General features: G+C 47.8%; 1 protein-coding gene across 2 annotated transcripts in view; it reads right to left on the reverse strand.

Moving 5' to 3' along the window:
- UPF1 (UPF1 RNA helicase and ATPase) overlaps positions 1–15417 on the reverse strand; it is a 37444-nt gene extending 22027 nt beyond the window's left edge. For both annotated transcript variants that reach the window (XM_013060573.2, XM_004760915.3), the window contains exons 1-2: positions 14921–15417; positions 1236–1378 (exon numbers count right to left, since the gene is read on the reverse strand). In XM_013060573.2, the coding sequence (XP_012916027.1) occupies positions 1236–1378; positions 14921–15151 (374 nt within the window). In that variant the 5' untranslated portion in view covers positions 15152–15417. The remainder of the gene's footprint in view (positions 1–1235; positions 1379–14920) is intronic.
- Positions 15418–23201: the final 7784 nt, after the last annotated feature.

The following is a 23201-nucleotide window of genomic DNA, read 5'->3' on the forward strand; positions in this document are numbered from 1 at the left end:
AGCCCTGATTTAAGCAGGGAAATCAGCATCCTTGGCTTGGGGCACACAGAGTTAAGCTGGGACCACGCTGTGTTCAAAAGACGCTCCACTTCCCGGCAGAGGGCGCCATGCTCCTGGGAACGCTCAGCTCAGACCCAGCAGCAAAGGGTCGCCCGGTGCGGGTTGCAGCCTGAGCTCAAGCTTGCAAGGAGCCCCCAGCCTCATTCTTCTGAAAACCAACAAACACATCAAAAACAAAAACCAGCTCACCACAGAATTCTGTATGTGTATGAAGCCAAGCCTCAGTCTCAAACTATAATGTGCTCCAGCCAAGAACCTTCCCTCCAACCCCCCACATCATGGGGACAGCCGGGTGGGTAAGGGCATATGCAAACTAAGCACCTGCAGCTTTACCAGAACCACTTCTTCGGCAAATGTGTAGATAACAGGAACACGAAAACATCATTAACACATACGTAAAAACATTTGTAAACAAGTAAGAAAAGAGCCAAAATAAAGTTAAAAACAAAAACCCAAAATAAAGTTAAAAAAAAAAAAAAAGTCTCCCGACAAAGCAGGGAACAGAGCAGCACTCTGTCCTGTGGTGGGTACAACCTTCCAAGGAGCAGTGGCCTGGGAGGTCGGCAAGACAGTGACATGGCTCAGGCCCAGAGTGGCCTGACTGGCCAAGTGCCCTGAACAAGATCAATTCATCTCTTTTGGTTTCAATTTCCTTGTGTATGTGTAACAAAAAACTAAACACAAGTCTCATCTTATGGGTCCAGATACAAGGGATGGGTCCTGCTCTAGGTGAGAATTCCAAATTTGGTCAACAAGCAGTTCTAGCCACTGGCTATTTAATACCAACTTTTGGGGAATTTTGAACTCATCAGAGAGGCAGATATTTTAAAGTATCCTACAATCATCTATTTGTAAAAGAAATCTTAGCTGTTGTTTTTACTCTCTAAACCCAAGTCCTCACCAAATGTAATTCATTTCAAATGAGTGAGTGGGACAGGTACTGGGACCCACCAGGACCTGAGAGAAGGCCTCTGGGTGAATCGGGTATGAGAGGGCTGATTCCACCCTCCTGCCCAGTAACAAGGACTATGTATACACTGGCCTGAAGAACCTTCTTATTTTGGACTAACAAATGTCACAATCCATCAACTTACATGGGCTTCCAAAGCCAGCAAACCCACTCAGAATGCAAGAGCTCTAGGACATAAGTCCATGCCTCTGCCATCAGTACTTACCTGCAGGCATGTACAGGGAGATCCTTAGTGTAATAGGTATCCTCCTCATCTTCTTCGAAGTTCAACTCAGCCAACAACTGGCTGGTCTTGGCCACGCTGTCATCCACAGCCCCATTCTGCAGAATGCCCTCTGGTCCACCGACCTACAGCAGAACAGCAGCATCACCATGCAAGGCTGCAGCTCTCCGCCCCTTAGACCAGACCCACAGCTTCCCCCCGAATGAGCAGCCATGACGACCTTCCCATGAAGCGCTGGCCTGCTCTCCACCTTGAGAGAGTTCAGCTTCTTCTGAATGGACTTTTCACACTCTCCCACCTCCCTATTAAACCTACCTGGCCAAAAACAGGGTGCTGGTGGCCTAGGTCATCCACCCTGCCTCCTGCATATCCAGGTCCAACCCCACCTGGTCACAGAGCCATGACCAAACTGGGATGCTGAAGATGATGCTTTGTTCCCATGACGGGGAGCCGCAAGGAGCAAGATGACTTTATACAAAGCAGCTGCAATCCCCTCTGGGGACAGTTGCACAATGTCAGGCCACAAGGCCTGGAATCCCACCAGAGTGAAGGTTCCCGCCAAAGCCTAAGCCAGAAGAAAAGGCTGTGTCCACTGAAGATGTGAGAGAGCAGGTACCCCGTTAGTCAACATACTTCCTCTGCTGCCAGTTTCCCTTTCCAGAGAGCAGACCATCTTCATTATGAATTAGAAGTTCAATGTTTAGGATTACCTTCTGAACTCAGGCTATATCCTTACTACACATATTACCTTTTATATGTTACAATAGCAAAAACGTACTGAACAGGCAACTTTAACAACAAGCCATGAATCTCACAGGCACTTCTGCTGAGCTCACATGTCCATTCAGAGGCACACAGACTCAGTTCGCCAGAGTAACAGGCATCCTAAAGCCATCTCCAGGAACCCTGGGTGGCAGTCAACAGTCCTTGTTATCTTCCCCCTCCTGTGGGGATGACACATCTCCCACATGAGGCTGGGTCAGGCGGCAAGGGTGTGGAGTGGTGACAAGGACAGGGAGGAATAACAGGAGCCCCAGGGCAGGTGCCAGGTTTCTCTGAACTGTGGGAGAGGATCAGACACCAGCCCCCCTCCCTCCAAGAGCCCCTGCCACCTAGAGCCATGCCGTGTGGGGCCAGCTCAGGCCAGTGCAGCTCAGTCCAGCAGTGCCCACAGGGCCTTTCCCTCTCCACTGCTCCAGCCAAGTCACCTCTAAGATTCTAAAGACAGCAGTCGGGGACACCTAAGGGGCTCAGTCAGTTGAGCCTTGGATTCTTGAGCCTTGGATTCTTGGATTCAGATCATGATCTCAAGGTCATGGGATCAAGCCTGTGCTTCTGGGCTCCATGCTGCTAAGTCTTCTTGGGATTCCTTCCCTCCTCCTCTCCCTCCCCCTTTGCCCCCTGCCACTCACAAACTTGCACTCTAATAAATAAGAAAATAAAATCTTAACAACAACAACAAAAAAGACAGCAGTTCATTTAGGGATGGAGGGGGACAGGTGGGAATGGAGAATGCCCTAGGGGGCATTCTGGAAATTGCAGTGGTGAATTTGGGTTAAGTAGGGGGTCAACATCTTTGTCTATTATGGTCTCAGCCCAGACCCGAACCCCATTTCACAGCTTCTGCCACTACTTTAACATGCTTTTTTCATGTAGGCAACAACTAGGTTAAATGGAAGAAAACTAGACTTTGTTTGAAAAAAGAAAAATCAAAATCAACTTTTGAATTTTAATGCAAAGATGGTGCTGTAACATAATTACAAGCACTTCTTTGGGAATCCCTGATCTCTTTTTAAAACTGTGTACAAACCACTGTAACCACTTTTTTTTTTTTTAAGATTTTATTTATTTATTTCTCAGAGTGAGCACAGGCAGACAGAGTGGCAGGGAGAAGCAGAGGGAGAAGCAGGCTCCCCGCTGAGCAAGGAACCTGATGCAGGACTCGATCCCAGGACCCTGGGATCACGACCTGAGCCAAAAGGCAGCCGCTTAACCAACTGAGCCACCCAGGCATCCCAACTGTAACCACTTTTAAGTGCACAGCTCAGTGGCATTAAGTACATTCATATTATTCTGCAACCATCATCACCATCCTTCTCCAGCACTTTTCCATCTGCCCAATTTTCATCTGTCCCCATTAAACACCAGCTCCTCATTCCCCTCCCCTAGCCCCCAGAGCTCACCATTCTAACTTCTGTCTCTGTGAATGTGACTACCCTAGAGACACCATATAAATGTCTCATAGTTTGTCTTTTGTGACTGGCTTGTTTCAAATAGCACAATGTCCTCAACACTCATCCATGTTTTATGTAGCAGGTGTCAGAATTTCCTTTTTTAAGGCTGGGGCACCTGGGTGGCTCTGTCAGTTAAGCATCTGACTCTTGATTTCAGCTCAGGTCATGATCTTAGGGGTGTGAGATCAAGCCCCATGTCAGGCTCCAAGCTGGGTGTGCAGCCTGCTTGAGATTCTCTCTCTCTACCTTTCCATCTTCTCCCCCCACTGCTGCACATATGTGCTCTCTCTCAAAAAAAAAATAAATTAAATTTAAAAATTTTTTTTTCCTTTTTTAAGGCTGAGTAACATTTCACTAAATAGACACACATTTTGTTTATCCATTTATTCTTCAGTGGGCTCTTGGGTTTCTTCCACCTTTTGGCTGCTCTGAACATGGTATACAAAGACCAAGTCCCCACTTTCAATTTTGGGGATATGCCCAGAAGTGGGCTTGCCAGATCTTATGGTAATTCTCTGTGTAACTTTTTAAAAGAAACTGCCATAGTATTTTCCACAGAAGCTACATTATTCTCCATTCCCACCCACGGTGCACAAGGATTACAAATTTCTCCACAGCCTCTTCAATACCCATTATCATTTTTGTTTGTTCTTAAATAGCCATCCTAGTGAATGCGAGGTGATGTCTCTCAGCGGTTTTGATCTGCATTTCTCTGATAAAGAATGAAACTGAGCATCTCTTCATCTGTTTGTTGGCCACCTGTGTATCTCCTTTGGAAAAAAGAAGTCCTTTGCCCATTTTTAATCGACTGTTTGATTTTTTGAGTTGTGCTCTGAAATTCTGATAGTTGGCCATCACTTCAAAAAAAGTCACCTCTCTGTTTCACAACACTTCTCCTGACACATGCAGTGGAAACGCTAGTGTGAGGCCACCCGCAGGGGTCACTCCTGGTGTGACTGTGCCCAGGCACACTCACTGGTTGGTTTTCCGAAACTCTGTAGCCAAGTTATGGCAGCTGGATTTCACCTTAACAGCAGTGAAGGAAGTACACATATCACAATACAGAAGGCAGCAATTAGAAACCGACATTTGTGACCCCTTAAACCCAATAAACTGGTTTATCAAGTATTTGAGGTAACAGAGTTTTTAAGAATATTATGAAACTTGAACTTCTTTTTACTTGATCTGAAACTATTCTTTCCATAGCTCTGGTAACCTGAGCTTGGATAAATGGGTATTGACACCTTCTATGACTTAACTTTGATCAGCTTTCACCTTTCCAAAGAGAAATGTGCTACTTTTCCAATCTAATCTCAGCAGAAAAACTCCGTAAAACCTAGGATCAACAGAGGGCTAAGGTAGTCCAGTAAGGAATTAGCATGCAGGACCCCCCCCCCCCTCTCAAGCTCAAAATGGTACTTACATTTTTAAATGGTTGGATTAAATAACTAATAATATCCTCAATTTTGCCTCTTGTCCCACAAAGTCTAGAATATTTACTATTTAGTCCTTTAAGAAAATGTTAACAGATTCCTTGTCTAAAACAACTCATAAAATTTTTTACCAGGCTGCATAAGCTTTTACATATAAATAAATGCCCTTGGTGATATCTGAATACTTACCTCCCTGAAATAACAGAATTAGTACCTAGAGTAATATAGAAAAGTGCACACCACCCAGGGGCCCTTTTTCAATCCACTCCTGCCCCATTTGGGCCTCAGCTCCTAGTTCACCTCCCCTCCTCAGGGGGAAGCATGAACCAGCAGAGAACACATCCTGACCAGCCACGTGAGGGGGCTCCCTGTACAACACCACACCCCTTCCGATTAATAAGGGGCAGGAAATTTGGGTCTGCTCTCAGAACTCTTGGGAGACAACATGATACAGATATAAGGTCAGGTAGACTTTCCACACCTCTCTAAAGCTGGAGAGGCTGGAGAGAAGAGTCCAGATTTCCCAAGGCCCAGTAGCCCTGTAGCCTCCTGGTTGGGAAACGTGTACATGCGCCCCCCCCCCCACACACACCCCCACTTCCAGCTCCCACTCAGCCCCACTCCTCCCCAGCTATGATCTGGCCACAATACAAACTGACTTCTACAGCTGGCTTGTTAGTTTCTCCCTCTACTCTTTGGAAAGTTTTAAGATAAACATTAACTTCTAAAATACATTTGACCTTAGAAACTATAATTAAATTAGTTAAAACAAAGCACTAGAGAGTGCCCAGCACAGAGAAGGTCCACAACCCATGCCAGGTGACATGATGGGAGGACAGAAGGGACCTTGTCCTCTGAGGTTATCAACCTTGCACTTCTAGCCAGGACCCCAGTGCCTGCTAAACTGAAGGACAGGACCGTCCCCATCCCACCAAAGGCAAAGCCTGCCTCCAGGCACCACATCACTGGGAAAAGGAGTCCCTCTTCACCTCTGCTCTGCGTACTATTTGAAGTAATGAGCTGATCAAGGCCTGCAGACACTCTCTGCCAGGGACTGTTTCATACAACTGACTACAGAACTCAGACTGTGCACAGCAGAGTAATAGGAAGAGAAGTCACATCAGACCCACAGAGGAAAAGCATGTAAATTCAAAAATTACTCCTAAATGTGCTGGTAAGAACTTTTAGGCTACAGATTTTTACGCCAAAAGTACTGTACCACTCAGAAATAAATGGATCTTTCATAGTCCCTCAGTCCCAGAGTCTGCCAGTGCCACAGGGTCTTTGCACTCACTGTCCCTTGACTTCTGCATGGCTGGCTCTCAGTTCTTTGGATCTCAGTGCACAAGGCATCTCCTAGGGAGGCCTCCCCTGACCCATGTGGGGCCCCATAGCAAGTGTCCCTGCTATCACCCCAGCACCCACACCCCAGGAGGCCCTCATAGTGTAGGCTGTATCTTCACATCCAAAAGCCTAAAGGCTGGAATATAAAATAATTAATCAAGTATTCTTTTATCCCAAGGTTTAAATAAAGAATGGGAAATCACCTTTCCCTCAGCGTGGCCCAAGGTAGGGGGGCAGTGGCAGAACCCCTGAGCCTCCCCTCAGGAAAAGGCTAATAACAGAAGTTTTGGCCTCCCCCTAGCTTCTGAGAAAGTTTCAAAACTACAGAGAATGAACACCTCACACACCTATCACCTGGATCCACCAGTCACTCATATTTTGCCATACTTGCTTTACACACACACGTTTATCTTCCCAATGCATTTCAGAGTCACAGGCCCCAAGACAAGCACTTTCTCCACACAATCACAAGCCTCCCACTCAGGAATAATACTGATGAAACCGACAGAATACTGCTATCTAATAAGCATAGTCACAATTCCCCGATGTCCACAAGTCCTAATGTCCTTTATAGTTTTTTACATTCAAGACCTGTTATGTCTCTTTAGCCTTCAATTCATTAGTTTTAACCACACGTAATGGCTGAGAGTCAACCATTTCTGACCCACAAAGATGACGTCACATGGTCCCACTTGAGAGAGTGGTCCCCAGGTTCTAGATGAAAAGGATCTTCAGGGACACCTGGGTGGCTCAGTCAGTTAAGCGTTTGCCTTCGGCTCAGGTCATCACCCAGCATGGGCGGGGGGGAGTTCCCTGCTTGGGCAGGGGGAGCCTGCTTCTCTCTCCCCCTTTGCCACCCCCCCAGCTTGTGCTCAGTCGCTGACAAATAAATAAAATCTTAAGAAAGAAAGAAGGTGGGCACCTGGGTGGCTCAGTGGGTTAAAGCCACTGCTTTCGGCCAGGTCATGTGGGATGGAGCCGCATCAGGCTCTGCTCAGCAGGGAACCTGCTTCCCTTCCTCTCTCTCTGCCTGCCTCTCTGCCTACTTGTGATCTCTGTCAAATAAATAAATAAAATCTTTAAAAAAAAAAAAAAAAGAAAAGAAACAAAGAGGAAAGGAAAGGGAAAAGGATCTTCACTGGCCTCTCCCTTTATAGTGGACCCTTTCTCTGGTCAGCATGCTGAGTTCAGTCCTATAGCTCATTTCAATGCTCCAAGTATCCTTGACATGTCCAAAGTATCTCTAGCTCATCCTGGGCTGCCCCTGCCTGCCCAGCCCTGGGGATCACCACTCTCAAAGGAGCCCACTCCACACCTGCAGGGAGCAGCCAGGGTTTGATGGGGGTTCAGTCCAAAAACCAGGATACTTCACAGGACAATGACCCAGACTGAACCCCACCTCAGGGGTGTTAAAGGAAGAGGAAGGGGCTGCCCTGGAGAGCGGGACCAGGAGACAAGACAATCACATTAATACTGGACCTCACAAAGAACCAGACCAAGCCAAGCCATTTTCTGACTAGTGAGAATGTGACTGTGGAGTCAGGGAAACCCCATGTATTAGATGATCCCAGAAAAACTACTGTCGTGCTGTTCCTCTGACAACAGCAGTGCTGTGAGAGAAAGATGCTTTTTTTTTTTTTAATTTTTAAGATTTTATTTATTTATTTAACATAGACACAGTGAGAGAGGGAGGGGGAGTGGGAGAGGCAGAAGCAGGCTCCCTGCTGAGCAGAGAGCCCAACAGGGTGCTCAAATCCCAGGACCCTGGGATCATGACCTGAGCTGAAGGCAGACACTTAACCGACTGAACCACACAGGTGCTCTGAAAGATGCCTTTCGTTTCTAGAATTGCATGCTAAATACAATAGGTCACAGTGACTGGATATCACTAACTCATACGGCTCAACCTCAGAAGGAAGGGTGAAATGGCGAGATGGATTTGCTTTAGAAGAGAAATGGGGAGAGGCAAATCTTCACAACCGCTGAACTGAGGAAATGGGTATCAGGGTTTGTTTTACTTACGGAGAATTCATAATCAACATTTTTACACAATACGGCTGGGCAAGGTGGCCTCCTAGAATCCAGGTTAACTCCATGGAGCCACACACTCAAAAAAAGAGTAACGGAAAACAAGCACAGCTCTGACGAAACACCTTCCAGTCTAGGATACGGAAAGCCACCTCCACAGATTCACTGTCATCCCGGCAGCTGAGCTCTGCAAAGAGCTAAGCAGAGGGGAAGGTGCCGTCCTCAGTTGTGACAAAGGGCTGCGCACAGAGCTCAACAAGCCTCCTATGTCTAGAAGCCATCCTGGCAACAGTCTGCAGGGATCCTTAGAAGCCTGGCTTGCCTCGGTAGTCCAGCTCACAAGCTGCTACCAGAATGACACATATCAATGGCACAATGACCCTTTCCCAGCCATGGGGTCCCAGGACTTAGGACCTCGGTATTTATCAGAGGTAGCAGGGGTTCTCAACAACAGCTCCTCTGGCAAGAAGAGTTCAAAGCACCCCCCTCCAAGAGGGGGACTCTGAGACCTGGAAAGGAACACCAAAGACTCAGCCAGACTCGCTGCCCTTCTGCACCTTCTAGGCTACATTCTGTTCTGGGTCCCACTGAGCAGAGCTGGGTGTCAGGACCCTTCTCTGTAGTCAGGACTACTGCCCACCACCAAAAGACCACCCTGCCACGGTGACCACCCCAACTGCCCCCCCAGCTGAGAGCCACAGCCCAGAATCTGCCCCCTCCAGCCTCTGTACGTGCTGCCCTTGGTGGGGTCTCTTGCCCTTCCTCTCAGGGCAGTGCCTCCAAAGCCTCCGCTAACCAGAAGCACCGCTCCACACCTCCCATCAGAGGAGAGCCCTGCCTCACCCTTAGGGGGGCCTGATGAAAACCACACACAGAAACTCATGTCTGCTCTAGCTATAATTCCTTCTGAGGACTCAGGGCCAACAGGGTATCCAGTATAGTGAACCCGTCCCAGGAGGAGTGGCCACTCTGGCCACCTGGCAGAGTGGTAGCTCATGCACACACACTAGCGCACATGGGCAAACATCTGAGCACCATGCCACTCTGCCTGCACTCCCCTCTGGCCTTACCCACACTCTGCTGTGACAACCCACCATCTAAGGGCCCTTTCTCCAGAAGTGAGGTCCCAGCACTTCCACAGCTCCATGAGGCCCCACGATTCAGCCCAAACCCCTTGGCATGGCATCCCTGCCTGTGTCTGCACCCACTCTCCCTCTACACCAAGCCAAGTGTAGGGCCCCATGCTCACCCCTCTTCCTAGGAGGCATGCCTTCCTGAACAACTCAAGGACCACTACTTATAAAAGCTTTCCCTGTGCAGTGCAAACCACTCTCTTTTCTGGGTCCTCATGATCCCTAAGGTCAACTGCAGTCTGGCCAGCACCTGTCATCTCTAACAAAATAACTACAGATGGCAAAGGATTCACTTTGACCTCCAGCCCTCACAGAGCTCAGCAAGGCAAGGAGGTAAGAACTGCTGAGAGTGGCAAGAGCCAAGGACCATGCCAAAGAGGCTGACCTGACAGCCTGTACAGTGGGGACAAGAGTAAACATGAACAGGTATATGAGGGCACCCAGGTTCACCCTGAAAGTAGTGTGGCCAGGCTCAAGTGGAGGGCCCAGCACACAGGGCGGTGAATCTCCCCAACATCTGGCTGGGAATGGCAGAGCACAGGATCACTCCATTTCCCTACCTTAGAGCCACTGAGAATACACTACAAAGATTAACAGGAGCAAAAATGAAGGAGAAGGAAAGAAAAAGAGAAGTGAAGGAGAATCAAAGACAATGAACAACTGTGGGATGATCAAACTCCCCAAATTTACTAGGAAACACTGAGCTGCACACATACAAACAAGAGACTCTACAGTATGTGATCATGCCTCAATAAAGCTATTAGAAAGATGTCTCCTTTTTGTTGTTGTTGTTGTGGGAGCCAGAAAGAGAACGTTTTTGGTTAATACTGATATTGTAGGGATGCCTAGGTGGCTCAGTGGGTTAAGCCTCTGCCTTCAATTCATGCCATAATCCCAGGGTCCTGGGACTGAGTCCCATATCAGGCTCTCTGCTCAGCAGGGAGCCTGCTCCCCACCCCCGCCACCTACTTGTGACCTCTCTGTCATAAACAAATAAAATCTTTAAAAAATATATTGATATTGTACTAGTGTTAATTTTGCCTTCCATCATACTGAATCTGGGTTAAGAAATTGGGGTAAATAAAGAAAGAAGTCATTTTGCTTATGTGACTGACACAGAAGCCCTTCCTCTCCCCTAATCGCCCATAGAGTTCTAACCATCTGGAAACAAACCCAGGAAATCCAATAAGGGGAAAGTGCCGGACGAACACTTGCCAGAGCTCCTGCAAGGTTATCAGCCTTTTATCTCCAATTTTCTCAAGGTGTGCTTATATCACAGCTGAACTGAGTGTTCATGAAACCTGATGGAAAAAGTCACTCAAATTTTTAACTCACCACTTTCAGGAACCCCTGGACTGTATCAAACTCATTCCTCCTCTTCATAAGCTACATGCCAGTAAGCAGAAGATGATCTGTTTACCTAGCCGGTCATGAATATGTTAGCACAGTACCTTCCACGATGAATTCTGAAGGCAGTCACAACTATGGTTCTGAAGACCAAGTAGCAACTCTTTAGCCAAGTATCTCACTGCTTAAATAGGAAAAAGAAGCCCAAGTGTATGTACTCAAGACTACAACCGATAGGGACTGGCTCAGTTCGTAGAGCGAGCAATGCTTCACCTCAGGGTCATGAGTTCAAGCCCCAAGCTGGGCACGGAGTCTACTTAGAAAAGACTACAAATAATGAGGAGCCTCTGCTGATCTGTTTACCTGCGGATGGCCGCTGAGGCTGTCTCCCATCTGGGGCTCTCACGAACCAAGCAGCTATAAACACTCAGAGCAGCTCCACGTGTGGACAACTGCCTTTGCTTCTCTGTTGGACCACAGAGGTGGGTATGAACCATTCTACCAGCAAGGTATGAAAGTTCCAAGTGGTTTTCCATCCAGCCTTTTAAAAAATTTGAGCCACTCTTATGAGTGGGTAGTGGTATCTCTGGGTGGTCTTCAAGTTTCACTGGGGTATAACTGACATACAATAAACAGCGCAGGCTTAAAGTGTACATTTTATAAACTGACATACATCAATGTATGTAAACACCCACAATCGAGATAATGAACACATCTACCACCAAGTCTCCTTATGCCCTTTGTCATCCCTTCCTCCCACCCCCCCACCACTGATCTGCTTTCTATTACTACTAGTTAGCTAGCACTTTCTAGAGCTTTTTATGAACAGAATCACAGAGTATACACTTTTTTGGTCACAATACTTTTACTCCGTGTAATTATTCTGAGATGCAGCCACATTACTGTGTGTATCAATAGTTTGTTCGTTCTTTCTTTTTCTTTCTTTCTTTTAAAGTCAGGTAGTATTCCCAACTCAGATTTTTACTGTAATTTCCATATTTGAAAAAAACATGACAGTAGTGACCATCAAAAGGAGATATAACAACTAGACACGGCAAAAGGTTTGTAATACCAGCTATTACGCAAAGCACTTCTGAAATTACCTTTCCTGCCCTTTGAGGGGTAGGGAAATGGCCCAGGAGAGACTTAGATAAGCAAAAGAAAATGGTCCCTGTATCTTAAGACACTTGGCAGGATTATGTCATCCCAGGATCTCAAGGGCTTTAAGAAATACCAGTTTTACTTCCTAAACAAGAATACAAATGTTCCCTGAAACAAATAATACATATATTAATAAAAAAAAAAAAAAAAGAAAGAAAAGAAAAGAAAACAAGTGTTATTTGAATGGACTAAGAGCTAAGAGCTCAGCAGGAGTCACCCAGGCCTGCCATTCTCCTACTCTGGCAGGGACACACATTCCGCCTCTAAACAAACTTTCAGGTAAAACCAACTAAGCAAAACTGGTATCAAATGTGGCTGCATGCTGGGAAATAGTCTGGCAGCTCCTGGAAGGGTAACACACAGAGGTACCACACAACCCAGCAAACTCACCTACCGCCGCACTGAAACTTGCACATGAATGTCCACGGCAGCATTACCTATAACAACTAAAGGCAGAAACAACCCAAATGTTCACCATCAGGTAAGCGGATCAACAGAATGTAGTCTGTCTGTACTATGAAATACTATTCAGTCCCAGCAAGAAATGGGAGTAGATTCGTGTTACACCACAGATGAACCTTGAAACATGTTCAGTGAAAAGAAGCCAGACACAGAAGACCACACATTATCATTTATAGCAAATGTCCACAGTAGGTAAACCCGAGACATTAAGATTAGTGCTTGCTTCGCATTGGAGAAGGCAGGACGAACAGGCTAAGAAGTGTGGGTTTCTTTTCAGGGTGATGAAAATGTCCAAAAATTGATTATGGAGATGGCTGCACACCTGTGAAGTACTAAAAGGTACTGAACTGTACACTCTAAATGGGCAATTACTCCCATGGTCTATGAATTCTATCTCAAGAAAGCTGTGAAACAAAAGGGGATGCACAGCATTTGATAAGTCACAGCCACTCACCCAGTAAGATAAAATCAAAAGGCATTCAGAATGGGTTTTTTGAGTCTTTCTGAAAGCCCCACCATACCATTAGCTACACAGCCAACTCCTGAGGACAAATAAGGAAAATCCCAGATGTTGTAGGCAGCCAATGCCACCAACTGGCACAGGAGATACTCAACTTTTTTCCATTTTCCAATTCTATTCAGACTTTTCTGTCCCCAAATTCAGGGCCTTCTCTTGTGATTACAAATGTAATTACTCCCATTTCCCAAAGACAAGAGGTAGGCTATAGGTGAGTGGGTCATCAGAGTTAACTAAAGGTAAGGAAGGATAAAGCCTTCTAATGTCATCAGAACTCAAGTGAGCTCAACTCAACATCTACCTACAGTGGAGAGTTTTAAGGTCTTACTTTACACAGCTCAGTGTCCAGGTGCAGAAAAACAGATCATTTCAACTTAAAGAGAAGGACACACCCTGCAATTAATGCACACAGAATGCAAGGAACAAAACTTGAAGTCAGAGCTGCTGTATTACATTAGTTACAGTTTAAAAAGAATTTCCAATAGAACAATTACCTTTCCCATTCCTGAGCTGCTATGAATCATGGCACACTGCTCAACTGAGAGCTCTTTCTCTTCAGCCTTCTAGACAAGTTATAGACAGCGCTATCTGGTCCACCTAAACATGAGTCCAGATTTCGTGTATGTTTAAAAACAACAAAAATGAAACTCCTATACCCCCTTTTCACAGCTGTGGAAACAAGAGAGGTCTACAGAGTAAGAAACTACAGGTGTTGTTATGAGCCTCCAACAGCTCATTGATTTCTCCAGGCAAACTCTCCCGACTCTACCTTCCTCTACCATATGTAAACCAAACTGAAAAAACATACATACTTGCACACCTGTCTCCCTGATGCTCCGCCCATCAGGCATCTATTTTTAAGGAATCTGGGGTTAGAATGAGTCAAATGTTTTCTGCTTCTATTAGGGGCTAAAAGAAAATCTAAGTGGGTGGTCTACCCACGGGAGTGACTCAATCAACTAGAATGCAAGCCCTCCCAGAGTCTGAGCTCACTGTGGCTGAGATGGGGTGGCTCCCCCAGCCGTGACAGTGGGTCCTCCTGCCAAGGGACTCCTGTGACAAGGGATCCCAGCCGAAGACACCAGTCAGTTCCCTCTGCATCTTCAGGGCAGGGGCCTAGGTTCAAGAAGACTGAGCGTGATACTTCCCATAACACATACCCAAACTTAAAATACTTAAGTAGCTTTCCCTAAACATTCACATCACTGAAAACAAACTGTCCAACGTGGCAGTACCATTTATGTAAAACCCACTATCACTGCCCCACTGGAGGAAAAAACTCAAGCCTAACTTTTCCAAGGCAGGGCTGTAGAGTTACATAACAGGTCGGTTTCAGCAACAGGCAATGCAAGGAGGAAAAACAAAACGCAACCTGTCTCTCGAATAATCTCAGTAGTTATCGCGTATGAGCTTCTCCACTGGAGGAAAAAATTCCGTTTCTGCTCTGGGAGCTTCGACCCTCCCCTCTCCAGCGTCCCCGAGCCCGGGTAAATTTGAACCCGTGGCTCAACCGGCATGATTAGGGGGGTGGGGGAACCACAGGTGGGGGGTGGGGCAGGGAGGACGAATCCGCCACAAGGGGAACGGGGCAGATCACCACCCCGGGAGCCGGCATGAGCAAGGCACGAACCCAGCAGGAGGGAAACCCGGAGAGAGATCACCTCCGACCTGGCCAGGGACAGACCGAGGGCAGGTCACCTCGGACACGCCCGGAAGGGACTTCGGGCTGGTGACCTAAGACGCGGCCTGAGATAGTCTTGAGCAAATCACCCGGACCGAACCAGAGCCGGACTCTAAACAGATCTACCTGGGCCCGGCTGAAGACCGAGAACCTAGGCAGGTTACTCCGGACCCGGCTGGAATGGGGGGACCCGGGGAAGGTCAGCCCGGGCCTGAGTGGAAGACCAGGGATAGGTTACTCCGGACCCAGCCAGAGTGTGGGACCCGGGGAAAGTTCCCGGGCGCCGAGGCCCGGCCCGGGCTTCCGGCGCCGCCATGTGCAGCTCACCTGCGCGTCCAGCTGTCCGGCCGCAGCTCCCGCGCCCGCGCCAACCGGGCCGCCCGCGCCACCTCCTCCGGGGCCGCCGGGGCCACCCGGGGGCGTCTGCGTCTGGCTAGGGAGAGTGAAGTCGGTGAACTCGAACTCTGAGCCCTGTGTGTCGGCGCCAAGCAGCTCGGCTTCCTCGGTGTCCAGGAAGGTGAGCGTCTGAGAACTGGGCCCGTACGCCTCCACGCTCATGGTGCCGCCGAGTAGGGCCCTCAGACCGGCTCCCCGCCGCACTCGAGCCCGCCGCCGCGCTGAGGCCTAGGCCGCAGGCTTCGAGCTGCTGCCGCCGCCGCGCCCACGCTCCTAAACCGGACTGAAACGCCTGCCGCGGCGCGAGCCGGGACAAAAGCCACGCGTGCCAAGGCGCCGCTGCCGCCGAGCCCCTCAGAGCCGCTTCTCCCCTCGGAGCCGCCCGCCGCTCGCAGCCCCCGGCAGGAAACCGCCGCCGCCGCCGCCGCCGCCGCCGCCACCGTCGTGCGCGTGCGCGAGCCCGACGCCGGCGAAGGTGCGCGTGTGCGAGCCCGACGCCGGCGCAGGCGCGCGCGCTCCTCGCGGACGCCTCCAACCGCGCCCGTACGCCCGCAGCCGAGTAGGCCGGCGGAACACCTAGCACGCACGCGCGGGGGGCGGGGCTTTTAACCGCCGTCTCGCCGGCCGCACGAGGACGTGGTCCCGCCCCAACCGCTGCTCAGTGGCGCCCGGCGGCGTGGCTGCGGTGGTTGCTTCCGTAGGGGCGGTGACTGTGCCTCGGCGTAATTGAGCACTATCTGGTTGATTTACAAAGGTGGTGTCGGAACACCCAGTTGAGGAGGCTTGGCAGGGACAATGTACCTCCATCTCTGAGAGAAGCTCCCTGCCTCAATTTCCCCATCTGTAAAATGGGGTTGCCTGGCACAGAACCAGTGCTCAGTATTTATTGCTTGAATAAAAGGAATGGGGATAGTCCTTAGTACGGAGCCTGGCTCAGGGTAATGGTGATTGCTGCTGCTTCCAACAATAATCATAATAATAATGTTAACTATTAATATAATAATTATATTAGCTATAATAACATGACATATTGTAATTATTAATTATAACTACATAACTTTTAATCTTACTATTCAGAGGCAGTATATAACAAAGTGATTGGGAGCACTTGTGCGGTGAAATTCAGACCTGGACACTTGCCAGCTGTGTGACTTTGTACACGTGACTTGTCCTCTCTGGCCTAGAATTTCCTTTAAGGAAATACTGTCCATTAAGATGGGATGAAGGGGGCATCTGGGTGGCTCAGTCGGTTAGGCAGTATGATTTCCACCCCAGGTCCTGATCCCTGGGACCTGGGATCCAGCCCAGTCTCCGGCTCTCTATTCAGTGGGGAGTCTGCTTCTCCCTCTCCATCTGCCATTCCTGGCTCCTGGTGTTCTTTCCCACTCACTCACTCTCTCAAATGGGTAAAATCTTTAAAAAAAAAAAAAAAAAAAGTGGGATGAAGAGGGGCACCTGACTGGCTCAGTGAATGTCGCTTGTCACTCCATCTCCAGACTGTGAGTTCGAGCCCCATGTTGGGTGTAGAGATTGCTTAAAAATAGAATCTTAAAAAAATAATATTTTAAAAAATGGGATGTAGAATACATGAATTTATTCACTACCTTAAGTATTTATAAAGGAAAATTCCACATGGACAGAGGTTGGCTTTGTTCACATCACACACAGTCTTCCCCAAGGAGAGAATAATGCCACTGCACAGTAAGTGTTCAGTAAAAGTTTGTCCAAGTTCAGCTACTGATTTATGAACTTAACTCGAGGACTCAACTTCCTTTTTTATATAGCGACTCAGAGAACCTCCCCACCTCCGCTTCCCTTTTTGTAGCAAGATTCTGGGGCCCTCTAAATGCTTGAAGTCAGTTCACAGGGCTCCTGGGTTTGCACAGCTACACTAAAATTTCCTGACCCTATTTGGTTCCTCATTTTCCAATATTCCTGTCACTACATGATAAGCGGTTCCTTTTTCTTTCTTTACATCTTCTTCTGGCCTCTTACCATGCATTAAAATGTGGTAATATAGTAATTGAATAATTAGGTCCCCAGGAAGTCACAGTTTAAGAAGAAATTCCAACAAACCAATGGATGGTTTCAATAAAACACAAAGCCCTCTTTGGAAAATATTCAATTAGATTGATAGAAGCATTTAAACCCCACCTACTAACACCTATCAGTTTAAATGCCTCCTCCTCCCGTCCTTTGACCTAGCAATTCCACTTCTAGGAATTTCCTCCTTAATTTCTACATACAGTCACATTTGCAAAATGAAATTTTGGATAATACACTGAAACATTATTTAACATTTAAAAAGTTGATAATGGAGAAATTGTTGGCGGGGAAGACATAGACATATAAAAAACAAATAGCAACAGGACAGCAATAAGCTCTTATCAGTAATTTCTTAAATGTAAATGGATTAAACTCTTCACATCAAAGGCAGTGATTGTCAGACGGCTTTTAAAAAAATGATCCAGGGGTGCCTGGGTGGCTCAGTGGGTTTAGCCTCTGCCTTCGGCTCAGGTCATGGTCTCAGGCCCGGATCGAGCCCCATGTTGGGCTCTCTGCTCTGCAGGGAGCCTGCTTCCCCTTCTCTCTCTGCCTACTTCTGATCTCTCTCTCTCTCTCAAATAAATAAATAAAATCTTAAAAAAAATGATCCAACTAGGGGTGCCTAGGTAGTTCAGTCAGTTAAGTGTTTGCCTTTGGCTTAGGTCATGATCTCAGGGTCCCTGCTTCTCCCTCTCCCTTTGCCCCTCCCCCTGCTCATGCTCTCTCTCTCAAATAAATAAAGTCTTTTTTTTTTTAAGATTTTATTATTTATTTATCAGAGAGAGAGAGAGAGAGCGCACAGGCAGACAGAATGGCAGGCAGAGGCAGAGGGAGAAGCAGGTCTCCCTGCTGAGCAACAAGCCCGATGCGGGACTCGATCCCAGGACGCTGGTATCATGACCCGAGCCGAAGTCAGCTGCTTAACCAACTGAGCCACCCAGGCGTCCCAATAAGGTCTTTTAAAAAAATGGTCCAACTAGATGCTGTCTACAAGAGAGTCACTTTAGACTCAAAAACACAAATAGCTTGGGGCACCTGGGTGGCTGCCTTCAGTTCAGGTCATGATCCCGGGGTCCTGGGATCAAGTCCTGCATCAGGCTCTCTGCTCAGCAGGGAGCCTGCTTCCCCCTCTCTCTCTGCCTGTCTCTCTACCTACTTGTGATCTCTGTCTGTCAAATAAATAAATAAAATCTGAATATAAAAAAAAACACAAATAGCTTGAAAGTAGAGGGATAGAAAGAGATAGTCCATGCAAACAAAAACTAAAATAGAGCTGAATTGGCTATACTAATATCAGAAAAAATAAATGCAAGACAAAAATTGTTAAGACAGGGGCACCTGGGTGGCTCAGTGGGTTAAAGCCTCTGCTTTCAGCTCAGGTCATGATTCCAGGGTCCTGGGATCGAGCCCCGCATCGGGCTCTCTGCTCGGCGGGGAGCCTGCTTCCTCCTCTCTCTCTGCCTGCCTCTCTGCCTACTTGTGATCTCTCTCTGTCGAATAAATAAAATCTTTAAAAAAAAATTGTTAAGACAAAGAACATTATATAACAATAAATGTTTCAATGTATGGGATAAATAAATAAATGGGATAAAATCTAAAGGAGAAATAAACAATTTAACGTTAATTATAGTTTACAATAGAGAAAAGAAGTCAAAAACTTACCAGAGATCGGAATGTTAGAGTGGATTGCTGTTTAAGACCACCTTTAGAGGTTCCAGAGGACACAATTTTCTCTATGACTGTGAGAGGTGAATTTGTGGGAGCAGGGGTTGGGGAGAGCCCCAGCATCCTTGAGATGAGCTCTCTTATCACTCGTCTCTGTAGGCCAGAACTTAGAGTGGCAACTGTGGCCCCTGACTTGGGGAACCTAAATGTAAAGAGAGTAATTGGACTTTGGGGTGGTAGGGACCCGGTGGTGGCCCTCAATTACCAAAGACAAGGTAGGTGTGGTTACCATAACGGATAGCAGAGTCAAAGGAGCAATCAGAAAAGTCTGACCCACAGAATAGTGTGTGGTTTGGTCTAGTTGATCATGGTACTCTCACAGGTGAAATAGATGGGAAACTTACTAAATTCTTATTTGTTCTGTATAAGCAGAGGAACTCTAGATCCAGTGAACAAAAGTCTAACTTGAATCATAAAAACAGAGAGTCATAGCCCCTCAATCAACTTCTAGACGGACTTGAGTCAGTTCACAAACCTAAGTCCCTTGAATAAAAGGGAGGCAGGGTCACCTTGAGGAAAGACCCCAGTATACTACTGAAAATTTATACTATCAATCTTTTTCTCAGCCTCCCCCATGGGACCTATGGCCAGCCCTTTACCAGGGTTACTGTGCATTAGGGAAAAGGGAATAATCAGACTTCTCAGGGATTACTGGATGCTGGCTCTATTTATTTACTTACTTACTTACTTATTTTAAGATTTTATTTATTTGTCAGAGAGGGAGAGCACAAGCAGGGGGAGTGGCAGGCAGAGCAGGGAGGGGGAGAAGCAGGCTCCCCGCTGAGCAAGGAGTTCCATATGGGACTTGATCCCAGGACTCTGGGATCATGACCTGAGCCGAAGGCAGATGCTTAACCAACTGAGCCACCTAGGGATCCCTGGACACTGGTTCTAAACTGACACTAATTCCAGGAGACCCAAAACATCACTATTATCCGCCAGTCAGAGTCAGGCCTTCTGGAGGTGGGTCCAGGGGTCCCCAAACCCATCCTGTGGTTATTTCCCCAGTTCTGGAATACGGTTGGAATAAGTACACTTGGCAGAATCTTTCTATTGGTTCCCCGACCTGTGGAGTAAGGGTTATTATGGGGGGAGGGGGTATAGCAAAGGGAAAGCCACTAGAAATTCTTCCACCTAAGAAAATGGTAAACTGAAGAGACACTCTTGGAATTCCAGAGATCAGTGCTACAAGCAAAGACTTAAAAGATGCAGGGGTGGGGATTCTCACTCTATTTCCATTCAACGCTTCTGTGAGGCTTGTGCAGAGCACGGATGGAGCTGGGGGCATGCTGATGGATTACTGCAAGCTCAACCAGGTGGTAACGCTAATTGCAACCGCTCTACCAATGTGGCTTCACTGCTGAAGCAAATGAACACACCCCTTGGTACCTGGTGGGCAGCTCTTGGGCAGGCAAATGTCTTTTTCTCCTATCCTATCCCTAAGGCCCACCAGAAGTAGTTTGCTTCCAGCTGGCAAAGCCAGCAGCAAACCTTCCTGGTCCTATCTCAGGGCTGTACCCACTCTCCAGCCTTTATGTCACAATTCAGGTATCAGGCATCCTTCCACGAGATACCACGCGGGGCCATGACATAAGTAGCCTTATGTTGATTGAGCCTAGCAAGGAAGGAGAAAATCCTCTAGGCTTATTGGCAAGACATTCACATACAGGAAGATGGGAAGTCAATCTGACAAAATTTCAGGGACCCTCTATCTCAGTGGAATGTCTTTTTTTTTTAAGATTTTATTTATTCATCTGACAGACAGAGATCACAAGTAGGCAGAGAGGAAGGCGGGGGTGGAGGGGGAAAAGCAGGCTCCCCGCTGAGCAGAGAGCCCGATGCGGGGCTCGATCCCAGGACCCTGGGATCATGACCTGAGCCGAAGGCAGAGGCTTCAACCCACTGAGCCACTGAGGCACCCCTCTAAGTGGAATTTCTAGAGACCCGGCAGTGTGGGGAAATGCCAAGATACCCCTTCTAAGGCGAAGGTTAAGTTGTTGCATCTGTCCCCTACCACAACCGAAAAGGAAGCACAATGCTTAACGGGCCCTTTGATTTTGGAGACAACAGATCCCTCATTTGGGTGTGCTCCTCTGGCTTGTTTACTAGGTGACTCAAACAACCTAGCTCAAGTTTTGCCACTTGAGCCACGAGGCCGAGCAGTTACGATGGCGCTCAAAGTGGCCGTGGCTGGATGGAGAGCTGTAAGAGAATCACAGCACAGGCCCTTAGGATTTCGGTGCAAAGCCTGGCCCTCCTCTGCAGATAAGTCCCCTCCTTTCATGAAACAGCTCTAGGCCTGCTACTGGGCCTTAGTGATGACTGAATACTACACCACGAGCCACGAAGTTACCACGTGAACCAAGCTACCCACCATGAAAACGATATCGTCTGACACGGCAACCCAGAAAGGTGGATAGGTTTCACAGTAGCCCTCTACCATCAAAGGGACGTGGTGTATATACAAGATCTGGCCCAAGCAGATCCCAGAGGCTCAGGTAAGCCACATGAAGAAGTAAGCCACATGGGGAACCCCATGGTCCCCACGTGTCCTCTGCTGCCTTCTCTCTTCTGTATCTGTGGCCTCCTGTGAAGGTCATTATGACGGGCTCACAGAGGAAGCCATCTGAGGCCGGGATTCTATAATAGGCAGTCACCCTCGGAAGGGGACAACTGCAACACTACCATCCCTCTGGGGACATCCCAGAAGGGCAAGGGTGAAGGGAAGTGCTCCCAGCCAGCGGTGTTTCAAGCAATGCACTTAGTTGTTCATTTGCTTGGAAGGAGAAATGGCCAAACAGGGAACTTTATACTGATTTATGGGCTGTTGCGGATGGTTTGTTTGGACAGTCAGAGAATTGGAAGGAAGGCGATTGGAAAATTCATGACAAAGAAATCTGGGAAAGCGGTATGTGCATGGACCTCCCGGAATGGGGGTGTGTGTGTGAAGATATTTATGTCCTGAGTGAATGCTTACCAAAGAATGACCTCAGCAGAGGAGGGTTTTCAGTCAAGCGGACAGGATAATGGGTTCCATGGATTCCAGGCAGCCCCTCTCCCCAGCCACCCCTGCTATTGCCCAGTGGGCTCGTGAAACACGTGGCCATGCGGCAGGAATGGAGGTTACGCGTGCGCTCAGCAATATGGACTTCCACTCACCAAGGCTAGTCTGGCTGCAGCCATGGCTGGCTGCCGTGTAGCCGAGACCCACATTGAGCCCCCAGTATGGCCCCATTCCCGGACATCATCAGCCAGCCACCTAGTGGTAGGTTGATTAAGGTGGTTCCATTATGGGAAGGATCCACCATCATAGTGTTCCCCACAGCGTTCCTTCAGGCCAAGGAACTTGCTTCTCTGCAAAGAAAGTGTAGCAAGGGACCCATGCATATGGAATTCACTGGTTTTCCTATGTTCCCCACCGCCCTGAAGCAGCTGGTTCAGTAGAGCAGTAGAAGAGCCATAGGAAGACTCAGGTACGGGTGGCACTACACTGTAGGACTGGGGCACGTTTTCTGGGAGGCTGCTTGGGCTCAGAATCAGCGTTCAGTATCTGGGGCTGATTTCCCCCCCAGGTTCAAGGATCCAGGAATCAAGGATCTAGGAACTATTACCCCTAGTGACCCACTAGTGAAGTTTCTGCTTCCTGTCCCTGTGACTTCATGCTCTCCCAGCCTAAAGGTCTTCATTCCAAAGGGAGGAATGCGTAGATCAGGAGAAACAATGATCCCACTGAACTGGAAGTTAAGAGGGTCACCTGGCCACCCCAGATTCCTCATGCCTTGAAATTAACAGGCAAAGAAGGGAGTTATTGTGCCTGGAAGGGGTGACTGATCCTGGCCACCAAGGGGAAATGGCCAGCAACTAGCAATGCAGGTAAGAAGGAGCACGTCTGCTCTGGAATATGGGAGGTCCATGAAGTTATCTCTTCGAATTACCATACCCTTAGCATGACCATTAAGGTCAATAGAAAATTGCAACGCAATTCAGCCAGGACCGCTCATGGCCCAGACACTTCAGGAATCAAGATTTGGCTCACCCCATGAAGTGAAAAAACTATGACCCCTCAGGAGCTTGCTGAGGGCAACGGGAATATGGAATGGGTGGTGGGAGAAGACAGTTAAAACCAGCTATGCCCATGAGACCAGTCTCAGAGAGGAGGACTAGAATGGGCATGAGTATTTCTTCCTTCTTTCGTTACGAAGGTGTGTGGATAATGTAAATAGCAAATAGCTTTGTTTCCTTCCTTCTTTGCTCCTCTTCTCATGTGACGTGATTGATGTATTGACGTTATATCATAGCATTTAAGTGTTGTCAGTTTCACATCATAGTATTTAACCTACAGGATATCAAGGTCAAGAATAAACATCACCCAAGTTCCCTTGCCTTCTTTCTGGAGAAAGGATTAGTGCATTTCTGGTTGTACTCAGAAGATTTGTATCAT

This window comes from Mustela putorius, unplaced genomic scaffold, assembly GCF_011764305.1.
Source record: "Mustela putorius furo isolate JIRA1106 unplaced genomic scaffold, ASM1176430v1.1 tig00000095_pilon_pilon_pilon, whole genome shotgun sequence".
Taxonomy (NCBI): Eukaryota; Metazoa; Chordata; class Mammalia; order Carnivora; family Mustelidae; genus Mustela; species Mustela putorius.